General features: G+C 38.3%; 1 protein-coding gene across 1 annotated transcript in view; it reads left to right on the forward strand.

Annotated features, from left to right (window-relative positions):
• MIPEP (mitochondrial intermediate peptidase) overlaps nucleotides 1–17171 on the forward strand; it is a 74519-nt gene that overhangs the window by 4439 nt on the left and 52909 nt on the right. The window contains exons 3-10 of the mRNA XM_032678580.1: nucleotides 597–685; nucleotides 2429–2515; nucleotides 3458–3521; nucleotides 5274–5456; nucleotides 10373–10529; nucleotides 10937–10985; nucleotides 11629–11689; nucleotides 12373–12425. Coding sequence (XP_032534471.1) covers nucleotides 597–685; nucleotides 2429–2515; nucleotides 3458–3521; nucleotides 5274–5456; nucleotides 10373–10529; nucleotides 10937–10985; nucleotides 11629–11689; nucleotides 12373–12425 — 743 coding nt within the window. The remainder of the gene's footprint in view (nucleotides 1–596; nucleotides 686–2428; nucleotides 2516–3457; nucleotides 3522–5273; nucleotides 5457–10372; nucleotides 10530–10936; nucleotides 10986–11628; nucleotides 11690–12372; nucleotides 12426–17171) is intronic.

The raw sequence follows: 17171 nt of genomic DNA on the forward strand, positions 1-17171 counted from the left end.
CCTTTTCAACCAGACTGCAATCATATTATTAGACTGTGAAGCTTGTTGCATGTACTTTCTGTACAGTCATGCTAAATGTCTACATTATATTCCTAGACTTTAATTAAATACAACCTCCCTGATTTAAGTCATGGAAGCCCCTAGCTCCCCAATCCCCTTTTAGCATCCTTCTAGCCTTATGGACCCCTTTAGGTATTTGGAGACTTACTGAAAATCAGTAAGTCAAATAAAAACCTTCATCTGAATCCAAAAGAACTTCTATTTTTCTCTTGAAACATATTTCTTCCTACTAGGAAGTTATGTGAAAGCATAACTTGGTGGTCTTTACACAAGAGACGCACTATACTTAAAATGTTTCTAAGAAGTGTATAGGTTAATGATATTTTTGGAAAGATATATGCTCTATCTGGTTTAATAAATGTCAGCAAAGTTTTCCAATCAGCTTTATGTTTTAAGAAAAACCCAGCAAATTCTGCAAAAAGATTTCACAGAACTCTTAGAAATAAATGTTAATAGAAGTGGAACTGCTTGAATGCAACTTTGTTTATAAGGCAAGATTCTCTTTTACTTACTGTTTTCTTCTTCTAATTTGTCAGGCTGATTTTGTGAAAGTTGCCCACCCTGACTTTGCATTCAGAGAGGCTGCTGAAGAAGCTTGCAGGAACATTGGTACTGTGGTAGAGAAGTATGTTTTCTTTTCTTTTTTCTTTTTTTTTTTTTTTACTATTTCCATATGCATCTTTAAAAATTACTGTATGATCATCTATGAAAACAACAATCAACAAAAAATAAGTTGGAAGGATTTGCACATGCAAACATAGTGTCAGTCTTCCATTACAGATATCTAAGGGTTTAGATTTGTTACGTTATCTCATGAAAGGTTATTCTATTTTAGTTTCAGTTTCTGATGCCATGTTGCCGAAACCCATCAAAGGCTCAAAGTAACATTTTCCTAGGACTTGTGACAATTCACTAGTGGTTGTAAAGGGTATCTACAAAATGCCAATTTGTTTTGAAGATTTAAGCTGTTACATTGCTCAACACTTTTACTTCTGTTTTGCTGACCCTTTGAATTCCAGACAGTGAGTGGGATATGTGAAAGAGGAAAGGACAGTTTCCTGTTAAAGTGTTTGAAGATGTGTCTGTCTAGGGCTGTGATATATGGCTGATATACTTTGGTGTGCTTGTTCTTTATTTAAAACCCCCATTTCATAGAACATGTTCTTAAACACTTCCATTTCTGAAGTTTGGCTTTTCTTTGGGTTGCCTTTTTTCTTAATACCTTAAAGCTTAAGTGCTGAAAGTTACCTCTGTGGCTCTTGACTATAGTGAATTTATGTGCTTCTTTTCTGCTCTTGCTGCTGAGAAGTGGAAAGAAATGATCTTAAGTCTCCAAATGCTATGTCCTTTCAATATCTTCCCTTCCTGTTGGATTCAGGAGTAGCCTTCTTTAGTGAATGCTTTACCAAGCAGTATTTTGAAGGTCACCCAGAATTTGCTGCTTCCCTCAGGACTCCTAGTAACAGTGGACACAGTGACTGGTTGATCTCATGTCCTACAGTGAGTTGTACAGGCCTTTTATACTCCGAGGAGGACAACAGTACTGACTAAAAAGAGAATTCTAAGAGTAAATTCAGCAGAAACTATTGCTTTGCTCTTGCCAGCATGTTTGGGAAACCTTTCACTTGAAACTGGGTTCCTCAAGAATTGGATTCAGCAAGCCATCTATAACAATATGACTATAATATCTGAATACCACTTCAGATATAAAATTTTTAGAAAGAAGAAAATATTCACAAATTATCCTGAGAGGCTAATAAACTATTGTATGCATATGTTTCATTCCCCACTGCAATTCCCACCCAGTAATGCAGGTTGACATAGATGCTTGTAGATAATATGCCAGCAAATCCAATGGACATAGTGTTGTCTGCACAGGTATGGTGATCGGTGTCTGGAAATGTCCTGGGGTTAGTAAACTCTAAGTCTACTCCAGTGGCAGCCAGCAGCACATTTATCTGATGGCAAACTCAAGCACAGATTTTTCTTTAATGGAGTCCTTTTAAAATAAGGACTAGAAAACAGTTCTCTCAGATTTATGCTGTCACCATGATGATCTTTGTTAATGGAACATAAGTCATCAGTCTTAGACTTGCTCATATTTGCTACAAAATACCATTCAAAAGTATTTTCTTATTGGATGCATAAAGCCTATTTTCATGCCAGTTTGGCCACATACGCTTTGCATACAATTTTTCTAGTTTTTAAGTGTGATTGTGAACCAGAAAGCATTTTGAAAATACAGCCCTTGGCTTTTAATGTTGTTTCAGTAAATACTAAGATCTACCTTAATACCAAGTAATACCAAGAAACTGAAATGTTACTGTCTGTTGCTAATGTGTGCTTCTTTTACTCTTTATTTTTTCAGATTAAATACAGATGTTGAACTGTGTCAGAGTTTAAGACGTCTGCTAGCTGATGAAAGTGTTACGAGTTCCCTAGATCCAGAAACCAGGTACTTATTAATGCTTATAGATCATTATAGATAGAATCTTATAGAATTACATTTTTAGATATTATATGTATTTTTCCTTATTGTACTTACATCTCATGTTTTGTTAAATTAATAAACGCAGCTGGAAAACAAACCACATCTCTGTTATTAATTTATTAGTGACTACTAAATAACTGGCACAGAAGATAGGAAGTTTGTAGTTGTGTAGTCTTGGAGAATGTCTCTGTGACTGCAGAGCACAAGATATATTTACATTGAATAACTGAGATCTGCAAAAACAAAGAAATGAGAACTGAAGATTTTCTTCAATCATACTCTTTTAATCAAAAATGATATACTGTACTGTGGTGTATATGTGAGTGTTTTTAGCAGTAAAATTAGGTACCAGACTATACAACTTGATTTCAGTTTATAAAAGTTTATTTATATCTTTCAAAATCAGATTAGCAGTATATTTATTTATAACTTTATGATTTCTGTCATAGGTTTTATTAGCTGTTTATTCAGTTATAGTTTTGAATTATTTATTTGCTGACATGGTTAGACAAGCTCGGTGTTTGTTACTTCCTTCTTCCTTCTTTCCCCATGATCAAGGACGTTAGATTTGAAGAGGTATTTTTCTGATGTTAGAATACATGAAGTGTGAAATGAAATTAAAATGGTAATTTGTACAAATTTGTTAAACATCTAGATTAATGTAGTGGGATTATTTTGAAGCATATTTTTAATGTAGATGGAAGGAAAAATCCTTTTTCAATGAGTAGACTGTTAAAGACCTACAAGATAAGAAGTCTTTGTCCCTAATAACAATACTTGTATAACTGTGGTGTTAGTCCCTGTGAAAGACATGAAACCTAAATAACTACTAAAGGCAAAATCTGTTTAAAAATTATGCTTACTATCAAATGAGGTGATTTTAACGGGGATTTACTGTATTTTTAGGCGAGTGGCAGAACTTTTTATGTTTGATTTTGAGATCAGTGGCATTCATTTGGATGAAGAAAAGGTAATTTTTGGCTACAATATATGAACAGAAATTTGCCTGTCTGCCAAAGACCAGTTAATGAAAAATGTACAATGTGAAATCTTGTGATTCAGGGTCAGTTTGTCCTCCAAGATTCTCATTGTCCTTTGTGGAATTTTGTCTTCTCAGAAGTGATTGATTTTGTCTATTTTAAATCACTTCTAAATGGTATTTTGTAATGTTGACTGTTCTTCCCATTTTGGCCCTCATCCTTTCATTCCCTTCTGAACAGTTATAAGCAAGACCTGAGATCCTGTTTTCTTTGTTTGTTGTCTGCATCAGATTTTTAAAATAGCTACTTATCTGTCAACAGCATATTTATAGAGGGGGAAAAGCAGCACCCCGTGCACTGCAATGGCAGGTTAATCAAATAGAGTGTTTTAGAAGAGATCAAGTGTGTGCCCAGGCTCTCCTTTGGTGCTCACATAACCAGAAGTTGTAATGTTGTTCAAAATTGTTTATCTGGGTATGGTCTGATTACCTGTCTTGGAGCTTTTACATACTTTCGCAGTAGTTAGTGATGGATTTGCCAAAACCAACAGCTTACACCATGCTTCGTGGTATGGTTGCTCTGTTCATAGCTCATGTCCCTTTATAAAGTTAATACTTTGTTTATTTGAGTCACCCCCTCTAAAAAGATCTGTACAAAGGCTCTTCTACTAGATTTATGTGGTGGTTTTTCTGAAGATCATGGTTGTGATGGTGTTTTGTGACCTAGAAAATGCTTTTAGAATATATTTTTGCAACTACTTGGTATAAAGAACAACATGAAACTTGAACTCTGGGGTTTATGTCTGATTTGACTATTGGTTCTGTGGTGCTTCATCTCCTTTCAGTTACAATTTCACTTATTTTTGCACATTTTCCTCTTCCTTCCCTGCCTATTCTACTTCTTATTTGCTGCTCAGTGTTTTTTTTTTTTTTTCAGTTCTCATTTCAGACTTTAGAAATCCTTCCCTGTTGTAGGTTGAAACTTACTTCTGCTACAAAGAATTTCTACTTTTTAAAATAAAACTCAGAGATATATTTTGAAGAGTTAGGGTGGAATGGGAAGACAGAGATCTGCAGATTATGTCATTCTGTGGACTTTACAAGTATGTTGTATCTGTACCCTTGCCTTTGTTTTTTTGAACTATGAACCCATGGGCCATAGAGACCATACTCTACTAATGTGAGCAAATTCACTGGAAGCAAATCTTACAGTAAGGTTAAATGTGTGAAATACTGTAATGATGGTGATAAAACTCTAAATCACTAACTCCTCAGAGAAAGGTTGAAATACCGTAAATACTTCACAGGCTCCAGAAAATAGTGCAATACAAACAGTAACAATATAACTGTAGTTCTATGTCTATTTCACGATATCTGTCTCAGTGATGCTTCTGGTTTTTCTCTTCTGTGTTTTACATAGCAATTAGGCATAGTTTTATAAATGCTTTCCAAGCAGCTAGCAAAGCTTATGTAAATTCTTCTTATACTCCACTGGACAGTTTCTTACTGCAGAAACAGAGGCATTGTCTTTCAAATTTCAATGCTGTGTGAAATTATAGATCTGTATGAGCATCTGATCATGTTGTCTTCAGCCCTGCATTACAGTTTTATTAATGCTGTAGGTCTAATCTTAAATGTTGTATTTTCTGCTTCATTTTTGGAAAAAGTCCTCTAAGGTTTGAGAAACTTTGACTTCTACCTGTACTATGTCTGAAAACATTTTGTACTCTATTTTTCTTACAGCGTAAAAAGGCAGTTGACCTCAACGTCAGAATATTGGATTTATGTAATGAGTTTCTGATAGGAAGTCATCTTCCCAACAAGATTGACAAACATGTTTTGCCAGAGCATATTCGGTATAATTTTATAGCCGAAGGCAATTACTTACAAGTTGCTGGTCTGCATGCTGATTGTCCTGATGATCTGGTTTGTATTCCCTGAGTTTGCTTTGACATTCTCTATAATAGAAGTGTATATCAGTTATTTTCCTTATTAGTGAAGCAAATGCATGTGGTTTATGATTATGATGTTATTACTAACAAGGAAAAACTGTTTTAGAACATAATAATCAATGGCATACTTGACTGTAGCAGCTATGAAATAACAGCTATGCAGATGCTGAGTGGTTGGAGGTAGAAGAGGCCCAGAGTACAAACTCTGCATTTTAGGCAAGCAGACTTCAGTTAATTCAGTAAACTGGGAGGTGGAGTCTCATGGAATGCAGCTCTGCAGGGTAAAGGAGCTCAAAAAAGCAGGTAGTTCTCTAAAGGTAGCATCCTCCAAGCACATGAGGGTAGTAAGATACTCGGTATTAGCGCATCATGATCCTTAGAAAGCCAAGTAGATGTATCGGGAACCAGGCTTGACAAGCAGGAAAGTCATACCAAAGCTTCATCTCCAAAAGGTAGCGTACATAAAGTAGCAGCAGGTACAAGATCTAAGGGAGGAATTTAGAAATATTGCCTGTATCTGTAGAGATGATGTCAAGAAGGTCAAAGCTCAACTGCAGTTGTGACTTGAAAGGGACATCAACAGCACTAACAAGAACAACTACTGCTGCATTAGTACTAAAAGCCTGAACAAGGAAAACATGGACTCAGTGCTGAGTAAGGTCGGTGACTTAGCGGCAGCAGGCACACCTAAGGCAGAGATATTCATCACTTTCTTTTGCCTCAGTGTTCTTCAGTAACTTCAGTCCAAGTTAGGACATTGTCTGGATTTATGGACTAACAGGTAAAAAACCTAATTTTATGATCAAACTCAGAGGGTAATGATTGAAATGTACCCTACAGGAAGAATGGTAATGAAAGAACTGTTGCAGGGATCTGTCCCGGGTCTCCTGTTTAACATCTTTATCAGTGACATAGAGGAAGTGACAGAATGCTTGCCTACCAGACTTGCAGGTGGTAGCAAACTGGGAGGAAGAACTGATATACTTGAAGGGCAAGGCTGACATTCAGAGTGGCCTAGAAGCTGAGGGAATGTTCCGGTGGCAACACTATGTAATTCAAAATGGACAAGTGCAAAATCCTGCATCTTGAAAGGGAGAATTCCTGGTAATAGGACAGGCTGGGGCTGCCTGACTGGGTCTGATCTGTCAAAAAGGCCCACAGTGTTGGTGAGCAGCAAGTTGACCATGAACCAGCAATGACCCTGGCAGCAAAAGTGGCTAACAGCATCCTGGACTGCAGGAACAGGGACAGAGCCAGAGACTATGGGAAGAGATTATTGCCCCACTCTTTAGGAGTGACTTCAACAGAGGCCACCAAGATGGCCAGTAACTGGAGTGCTTGCACTGAGTAGAGGCTAAGGGATCTGGACTTGTTCACCCTATAGCAGTAGTGGTTTGGGGGGAACTTGACAGCAACCTGCTAGTACTTGCAAGGATATCATGGAGAAAATAGAGCCACACTCTTCAGAGTGGTACATGACAGGAGACAAGTGGCAACAGGCACAAGTGGATGTGAGAAATGCCAATTGGAGAAGTTTTTCCTGCTCATGATACCCAAACAGTGAGACAGTGAGGTCTCTCCTATCTGTGCAGGGTTTCAGGACTAGACTGGAAAAAGCTTTGTGCAACTTGGTCTTGGCTCATAGCTGTCTCTGTTTAGTGCATGAGGTTGGATTAGAGACCTCACGAGATCCTATCCAACTTGAATTATCCTGAATACTCTTATTTTATTCATTGTTAATGTTGCTTTTCTAAAAAGGATTCATTTAAAGTTATTAACTGAAAATTAATTTAGGCCATTGAAATGTGACGATGGTTCCTTAGACTCCCAGATACGATGCTAGGACCAGGAGCATATTAAAACACTAAAGTGTTCTGTCTTCACTTATACTATATAGTTAAATAATCAAGGTGGCTTTGAAGTCTTGCGTGTCACAAAAAAAAAAAAGAGAAAAGCTTACTGTGGTAGACTCCAAGCTGTAATGTTTATTTCTGTGAGAAATAAAAAATTAATTAAATTACAGCACTAGCAGGGTGTAAATAAAGGAAAAATACTCACTGTATATTGTCTTTAAACTCTTGTCCTGAAAATAGTGTGATCTGCAGATTTGCTACTGAAGCTATGAGTAATATATCAATTTAAAAATGCAGTTCTCTGGGGCAGATCTGTGGAAAGGCTCTTTAGAAATCATATAATTTAGGGACTTGTGGAACTTGTCAGTTTGAGTCTGTTCAGAGCGCGATCAAGAAGATCCAGTTTCTCAGTGACACGTCCAGTTGAGTTTTGAACTCTGTCCAAGGATGGAGATTCCATTACTTCTCTGGGCAACCTGTTTGACCACCCTCACTACTGTTATTTCTTCCCAGTGTCAAGTTGGAATTTTTCATCTTGTAGCTTGTGTCCATTACATCTCCTCCTCTTACTCTGTACCTCCAAGAACAGTCTGGCTGCATGTTCTCTACGCCTGACTGCAAAGTAGATGAAGATTAAGATCTCCCTTGAGCTTTTTCTTCTTTAGGCTGGACAAACTCAGCTCTCTCAGCCTCCATTCTGTTTCATGTGCTCCAGCCCCCAAACAACTTGGTGGCCCTGTGCTGGACCCACTCTAATATATGCCAGTGTCATTATTGTCCTGTGGAACATAAATCTGGACATTGTAGTTCAAATGTTGTCTGGACATACATGGGCCAGATGACTGTGCACTTGTAGTAGAGTATGCTGTTGGCCTTGGCTGCAAAGACACTGAACCGCGTTCAAGGAAGGTCAGTCATCTTTCTTACTTTATTTGCTTTTTTTCAAAATGAAAACCTGGTGGAACAGAACAGGTACAAAATGACTTGTAAATTTTTATATTCATATTTTTTCTAGACTCAGGACCCGCATTCTTGTTCAATGTATTGTCCAAGAGAGAAGCATATTTCAGATGAAGGCAGGCATAAATTGTTGCTGGATTTCTTGAGTTTACTCCATATAAACAAAAAAAAAAGATTATCTTCAATTGGTTTGTGAAACATAAAAGCATTTTATCAGATTTTCTGAGTCTTTAAGTAACTCTTTTCTTCAGAGTTACAAATAAACCCAAACAAACTAGAAATTGGAGAAAAGGAGAAAGTTCGTGAGCAGATGGGCAGACTAATAGCTTTCTGCTATAAAAGAAATAAGGCTTTTCCTTTCTTTTCTTTCCCCTGACCCTGTGTCATGGTTTGAGATAGCCCAAATTCCAATTCCCTAGCTCCATCCCCCCTCCCACATCTCAACCCAATGTGAGATGGGTTTTTTTCCAGACAAAACACAACCAGACTCAGAATGGGGAAAGGGAATATATTACAATGACTATACAAATAAATACTACAATACATTATACACACGACTACAACTATCTCTACCATGACATAAATATTTACAATGGATCAGATCTCTTCTCCCCTCCAAATAAAAGTCCAGGAGGGAAAGAAGGACAGATCCCTTCCAGTCTCTTAGGGCAGCAGCTTCTTCAGAGTAGCAGTCACTAAGCAGCAGCATCTTCTAAGGCAGCAGGCTCTCTCTGTCTCTTCTTAGCAGCTGATAGCTGGATCTCTGCCAGCACACACGAGGGGGGTATCCGCCTCGGCCACTCGTCTCTCCAAACGAGTGGTCTTCCGTGGGCTTCGTCACCCCAGACAAGGTCGTATCACCACGTCATATCACGAAGCACAGGGGGTCTTCGTGACGGTCTGGTATCTTCAGGAGATTCAAGCTCCTTGCAGGGCCTCTGTGCCCTGTCTCAGGCTGCGAGCTTCTTTGTAGCTTGCAGCAAGGGAGGGCCCTCAAGGCCAACCTCCCACACTCCGTCCTGGCTGAGCTCTCAGGACCTCCGAGCTTCTCAGCATGTTGCACTTCAAGGCTCTTTCAAGTAAGAGTCTATCAACTTCCTCCTTCCAGGAGGTCTCAAAGGAGTTTTGGGGGGTCTGGTATCAGTTCTTACCCCCAAGAACTCTGTAGAACTCAGCTGCTGACTCTCCTTCCCTCAGGTCTCCTTCCAGGAGTCCCTTCTCTGGTGCTGCATGTCTTTGTTGCTTCTTCGGTTCAGTTCTGGCTGCTGCTTTCTCCGGCCACTGCCACGGCCACTGCCCACGATGGAGAAAACATCTCCCAGCATAACTATAGGCACCTAGCCCAGCATTATGCTGTTCCAGGTCCCCACAGGCTCCAGCTGGGGCTGGGGGGCCAAAGCCCCCCCCCTGTGGGGCTCAGAGCCCCTTCCTCGTGGCTCACAACATGGCCACCTTCTTCTAACCTCAAACTACAACTCTTCTCTTCCGGTCTGGTTGTGATATGTTTACATTTTTTGCAGGAGCGCTCATTGGACAGAAATTCAAAACTTCCAGGGGTTTCCACCCCTTGGGGTCTACCACTTTTCTTATCCTCTGGGGGAAAACGAAGTCCAAACCACTACACCCTGTCTCTGTTTCTTATCAGATCCTTCCATGAGCCAGCTTAACTGATAGGCAGAAAACAATTCGGGTTTATTTTCAGAAGTTTTAGTGAGTTAAGGCAGCCCACAGAGTGGTCAGAGAAGCACAGATGTTGGCAGAAGGAGGGAGACGATGAGCAGAGGGGACTGTTGACAGGAGTAGCGAACAGGAGCCTTTTGGCAGTCTTGATCTGTTAGACTGTCTCATTGCATTTCCTCATTCCACCTTTGATGGGTAAGAAAGCCGTAATTGTCAGGCAATTGTAATTACTATTGTTGAAAGGCTTTAGGCCTTTTCCCAACAATGTCAGTGAAATACAGCTGTTATGCCAGATCTCCAGATGTGTCACTTGTTTCCCTTAACAACTGCACTGTAGTAACAGTGGCCTTTTTATCTTTTTTTGGTTTGGTGGTTTTTGTTTTTTGTTTTGTATTAGGTGCGAGAAGCTGCTTACAAGATTTTTCTTCACTCCAATGCTCAGCAGTTGAGCCGACTGGAGGAATTGCTTGCTAGCCGAAACAGTCTGGCACAGTTGGTTGGGTATGAGACCTTTGCCCACAGGGCTCTTCAGGGTACAATGGCCAAAAATCCAGGTATAAGGCATGTGTGGAAGGACATGTTGAGAAATCAAATGCACTGTATTAGGTGTGTGGTCAAAAGTTGGTTTCTTTAGCTAAGTTTACACATATTTGTTCCAGTGAAGTATTTTATTGCAGTTACATTTTGCTGTATGCCATATTCATTTTCTCTGTAAATGGCAATACTCACTGAGTAGGGATTGGTGGTTTTTTTCAGAATTGATGCTCACTCCCTAGATTATGAAGTTGTCAATTATCTCTGCGTGTAACAAAGTAAATGTAGTACTAAATTCTCTTGAAACAATGTCAGTGGAGTAGTTTATTAAAAAATCCAAGGGATTTTTTTTTGTTTGGAATATTTTGATGTAAACTTAACATCCTTTAAGGGAAAAAATATTTTCCTTATATTCTCCCCCTTCTAGAGACAGTAAGACAATTTCTGGAGAAGCTTTCTGACCAGTTGTCTAAAAGGTATGTCTTTTCAATTAAGTTATTTTTTTAACCGTACTCTTTATTTCAAGAATAGAGGGACTTGTGCACTATTAAGTGCTGCTTATTATATGCTCCAATGAAGCAAAAAGCAAGACTTTCCCAGAGTTTTGAGACGAGCTATTTGCTTAGAATAAATTCTGTGCCTGTGATCAGAGAACACCCAGGACTAAATGCAACAAATGATGTGCCAAGAAATGCAGTTAACAGCAAACAAGAAGACCAAGTTGAAGTGTAGAAGAACACCTCTCCTGGTCTTCTTGCCATGTGCGCAACTCCATATATTTTACATCTGTAAACAAATTCCTGTTTGTCCATCTTGCCTCCTTTAGTTCCACACAGCACAAAACAGTTTCATCACTGTGTATAAATGGGGTGTATAGTAATGCTTTGGAGCTGCATAACTGGAGTAAGAGGGACTTAATTTAATTTGAAGGTACCTGAATGACAGAAGCTGAATGGAGAAGTTTTTTTACCCTGATATGTGGGCCTGCTATTTTGTATAGTACTGTAAATCTGTAAATCTCTGATGATGGACATTTTCTTAGGATGGAGTATCATCGTGTGCTGTATTACATTGCTCAAAAATATTTCATAACACTTTCATCGTAAAAACATTTTTCAGAACTCAAAAAGACTTTGAAATGATGGCAAAGATGAAAATGAAGCTTAACCCCCAGAATTCAGTAAGTTACATTTCTGTATGTGGTGATCCGTTTTCTTTTTAAAAGTATAGTATAAGCTAGCCCTGTTGTACAATTAACTCTATTTTAGTATACAAGACATAGTAGAATTAGAGATAGATTCTGGCTTCAAATTGAGTGCTAAGTTGCTCTATTAAAACCAAGCATTGAGTGTGAGAGAACTGTTGGTATATACAAAGTGATACTGAGATAACCAAAACATAAAGTGGTGAAAGGGAGTATAACTTTGTTTTGAATTAATTGACTCATTCGAAAAATAAAGGCTGTACTCTATGTTAGATGCATGTCTATTTTTTATAGTATATTGTATGTCTTACTACTGTACATATTTAGGTTTATCTTTTAATTTGAATTGAGAGTATTTCTTGAAATCTGGAATGAAGTTCTGTTATATTTAGGTTTATCTTTTAATTTGAATTGAGAGTATTTCTTGAAATCTGGAATGAAGTTCTTTTATATAGTTGAGTAAGAAGAACAATCTTCAAGAAATGTTAAGAAAATAAAGGTTTCAGGTTATGATATATGATGCTATTACCAATGATGGTTTTATGTTTTAAGGTTCTGTGCCTTATTGAAACTGCAAAAATATTCAAAGGAAACAAAAGTTTTACTTTGGGTTCACTTGTTGTCCATTATTGTAATTATAAGCTGGAATTCTCTTTCAGACGCTGATGCCGTGGGATCACCCTTACTACAGTGGTGTCCTTCGTGCTGAGAGGTAAGCTCCTTATGTTCCTTATTGTAGTGTAAATGAGTGTCCTTGCAATAAGGATAAAGAAAGTTTTCAATGTAAACAGGTTTGCTTTCTTTGAAGATGTACTCCAATATTAAAAAATAAATACTATCTGGTGGGATAGTTGTTTGTGACATTTCTTAGTTACTACTGGAATGCCTGTAGAAATTTTTGGCTCCTCTCTTGTTTTGCAGGGAAGTATTGTCCCTCTTTGAAGATAAAAGAGGGTGAAGAAGTTTCAGAACAGATAGAAAATCCTTATTCTTGTTTTGCTTTTAGTTCTTAGCTGAGCTCTAGTAATGTTTAAAAATAAATTTTGATCACTGAATATGATCCAACTTCTCTTCATATTTTAACTTCATTGTACTTCTTACTGAACAAGCAACTTCATCGTCTTCTGCAGACTTGAAACAGCAACTTCTTGAGTAGATCATCACTGTTAATGAATAGAATTCATTCTTATCTCTCTTGCAAAGATGGGAAATAAATCCTTTACACAGACTTAAATTGTGCACAGGACTATTGCACATAATGAGATGTCAGCTCTGAAAGACATGAGCCCTGCATGTTGCCTCTGTTAGATCAGCAGCGGTGACCTTTTAGGTTTCTGTTGGAAAAAATAATTGAAAGTCGTGCTTGTCTCACTAGAGGGGGAGGAAAAATCTTCCTTCATTGCAAATTTGCAGATTTTTGTTTTTTAAACAAACACAGACTAGATGTGTCTGATTAAAATAGTAGTTTACTCTGGATCAGAAAGCTATGGTAGTATAGACATGACAACGGAAGATTACCAGCAGTTGGCCTGGCTGTTCTGCTGCTTTCTTGTACTTTGTTTCCGAGGCAGTAGTTTTTGAGCAGCAGCTCTAATATTGGCCTTATCTTAAGCTACTGCATGGTAAGATGGGAACCGAGCCATGTGTGTGCAGCAACATTCATGTCCTGGGTGAGTAGAACTTGCCATACAGGAGTGGTAGAGGAATATCCATTTGCTACATCTGCTCCCAGTAGCCAATGCCAGAGCACAGAGTGCTCCACAGCATATGCTTAGCGGTGGTCAGCAGCAGGCAGTGGAAGAGGACTGCTGTACTCATTCAAGATACTATCCTGTAGCTAACAGATCTACTTTACCTTGCCTGTTTAATGTTTTCAAAACAGCAAGAATTACATTCTGATTCATAATGCTTAATATACTGTCAAATGTTCATCAAATTTACTGTGTATCGTATTTATTTTCTGCATTTCCTGTAGCGTCTGCTTTCCCTGTTTTCAGAATTGGTTTGTGCCATAAAAGTTAGTCTTAGGGGTAGAAGGCTCTGTATTTGTTTCTTTCTCCTCCTGGAGGAGTGTCTTCTGATGCTTATTGTCCTTAGTCTTATTGGTCTTATTGCACTTCTTAGATCACCACATAAAGCTAACCATCTCATAATTGAGCTGCTGATGATTACAAATAGATTATTCTGCATGTTTTGGCATTAGGAAGGAAAATATTTCCTTTCCTTGTGAGGCTTTGTAAGAGAGCCAGTTACTTTAAGAATTGTATGGTAGCTTGATGAAGGGAGAGCTGCAGGTAAAACCGACCCAGACATTGGCAATGTATCTTTGCTACTTTTTATTTATTCAGGCACCAAGTCTGGAAGCTGAATCAGTGTGCAGAGTCTCCTGAACCTATGTAGGGCCTCTGTGATTACAGTGCAGGATTGGGGCCCAGTGTTTTTCTCCCTCCAGGTTGGGTGGGGAGTATTTTTTTATGGCAGATCTACAAGAGTCTACAAGATGGAAGGAAAAGTGATTTTCCTCTCCACTGTGTGCAGAACTCCTACACTAAAAACCAAGGGCTTAGATCTTTCACTGTTCTGTTTTCTGGATAGTGGTCTGTCTTTGTGAAAAGTTTTTGATCTATGACTGAACGATGCTTTACATTCATTGTGCCCATACTGCAGATAGTTAACAGGGTACTGGATACTAGGTAATCAGCCCTGAAAAGTAAAATTCATTTTTCCACTGCATAGTATGAGAGGCTGTGCTTTGTGACTGCAACTAGGCAGGAGTCAGAGTATTCATACAACAACCAGAGGACAGGAATATTCCTTATCATGTCTGTGCCCTAAATGCATTCTATTTTTCTATTATTAGCCATGCAAATGTGACTCCACTATCCTTTATCTTGTATTTGTACTTACCTCAGTTTCACTGAGTTTGAATGCTTCTTGGATGCTATGGTATGATCAGTTCAGCACTTCTGTAACTGGAAGATGAGAACTGTTATGTGTCACATAAAGCTTCATACTGGCTGGAATTTGACTTTTGGCTATTTGTTGTTACTCTCTTTCTAACTGAGCCAATTATCTTGCAGTATTAAATTATGTAGCTAAGGAAAAGTGATGTTGTTTTCCATGTTTGTTTTTTCCATGAGAAAATAGTGCTTTTAAAAAAAAAAAGTGTTAGGTTTCATTTTATTTATTTATAAGATCAATAAATAATTTATTTTTTACTTCTTGTATCCTATTTTATGTTGCGTGTTTGCATCATGGAATGACAAAATGTATTTTCAAACAAGATATATTTACCTGTCTTGCATTTCTCTCTTTCTTAGGATTCTTTTTGCTTAGTAGATTAATTTTTTTGTTCTTCGAGGGTTTTCCTGTTTTGGAAGAAATTTACTTTTAGCTTTATGTCTTTTACAGAAATGCCATGGTTGTATTTGTAATAGTGCTGTGCTCAGAGCATGGCTTATGTTTTTGTGTGTCATGTTTTGGGACTCAGTAGTAGTTTGTGGCTTTCTGTATTGGGGTATATTTTTTGTATGCTTTGGGGTATATTTTTTGTGCTGCTGTTGTTACTGTGGCTCTAGCTGATGTACAGACCCATAGTTTCCTATGTGTTCATAAGATGCAAGTTATCTTTACAAATGTAGGTATAAAGAAAGAGACTGATTTCTGATATGTCAAACATGCAGCACTAAGGTTGCAAGAAATGTCAGATGGGACAGTGTCTGTGTCTGCTGGAAAAGATTTCCTGTTTCTTAGTTTGGTCTATACAACCATATTTGCAAACAGGAATGTTGGGACCGGAGGGAGCGTTAGACGGTGTGGTCCCTGATGAGATCTTGTACTTCCTTTTTAGTTCTCCAGATTTTGGCCATCTACATCTGAAATGACACTGAAATTCATGACATATTTTTAATGTGTCTGTTTTATATTTGCATGTTGGATATTTTAAATGTACTTATATACTTTATCTTCTAAATGTACATTTATTCTTTTTTGAAACAGGATTAAGGAAACAAATCCTTCATTAGATTTGTAGTAACTAATTTTAAGAGCCAGATATTTACTTCTGAGGAATGCAGGATGTCCCTCTGCGTTCTGTTGCGTTCCAATGCCGTTTGCTGTCACAGCGTGTCGCCCTTATTGTCGGTCTGCTTCCACAGCGTTACTGACCGCTGCTGCCGTTCTGCAGTTGAACAGCAGGAGGCGCTCCAGGCTCAAGTCACAGGGTTCGGTTTCTCCGTCTGTAAATTCGGACACAACAATTTTACTGTGAGCTTTCACCAAGTCTTTTCCCTGGAAACTTGATCCTACTTCAAAAGTGTAAGCCTCCCATTAATGGTAACAGGATATTTTACTCCTTTTTTTTTTTTTTTTTTTTTTTTTACTTTTTTTTTTTCCCCAAGACTATGTTAAGTAGCCTCTCTGGCTTTAGGCCCACACTCTTTAGGCAAGAGTGTAATGTAGCTACAGTTTAAGCAGCAGGGAAAATACATGCCAGTATAAATGTACATTTAAGAGAAAAAGAAGACAAAAGTCTGAAATTCATGGTAGTAGAATCTTAGAACATAGAGTAATTAGAAGAACCTCAAGAATTTTGGCAGGCTAAGAGTAATAAAACGGTGAATGCTAGAACATGCTTCAGTGTCTAACGAGTAAGAAGATGTCTAATATGTATATTATAAAAATAATAATGTTCAGTTTTAGTACAGACAAGTACCAAAGTATTAATTAAATCTCATTACTTCTCAGTAAGTGCAGCTGCAGTTATAAGTAATTCTCAAGGCCCTGATCTCTCAAAGATGTGGTAGTCCTGCTGAGTTCTTCCGGGTCAGAGGAAAAAACACAACAGGAAATTACCCTGAAAACGCTGGAAGAGATTTTTTGAGGTCAACTATTTGCCTTGAAGGTGCAATTGACTGTGCTTAAGCCACTTCTGAGAGAGATACAGAACTGTTCTTGAGAACTGTTGGTGGTGAGCTTAGTATATTTGGTATTAACTCCTGTTTCCCTAACCTGTGGTTCTTACCAGGCTGGGTTGACTTCGCTATAATTCACTGTTGGGATTTTGGCAAAATGTCCCAGATTTTATTCAACCTGCAGGTGGGATGTGCTTGCAGGATGTTGGGTTCTTTGCTAGTCCATTTCTTTGGGACTTCAGAAAGAAGATCAGCTTTAGGGATGAGAGATCAATACCAAAATAAGCCAGTTTCCTGATGTGTAGGAAAGAGGAGCCATCACGGCAACTGTGGGCATTTTGGATCTTGGGGTGAGGTAGCTAAACAGAAATTAGGAATAACTCACCTGCTTTCTTCTTGGGACTGTTCATAGGCTTCAGAAGAGAGTGGGCATCACTTTCATTTTTTTTTAGAGGGATAGGTTTAATACCAAGGTATGAAAAGATGAACCGATGTTGTTTCTCAAGATCCTAAAAGCTTTAGCTAATGTTGAGATTTGCAAGTTA

This window comes from Chiroxiphia lanceolata, chromosome 2, assembly GCF_009829145.1.
Source record: "Chiroxiphia lanceolata isolate bChiLan1 chromosome 2, bChiLan1.pri, whole genome shotgun sequence".
NCBI classification, from domain to species: Eukaryota; Metazoa; Chordata; class Aves; order Passeriformes; family Pipridae; genus Chiroxiphia; species Chiroxiphia lanceolata.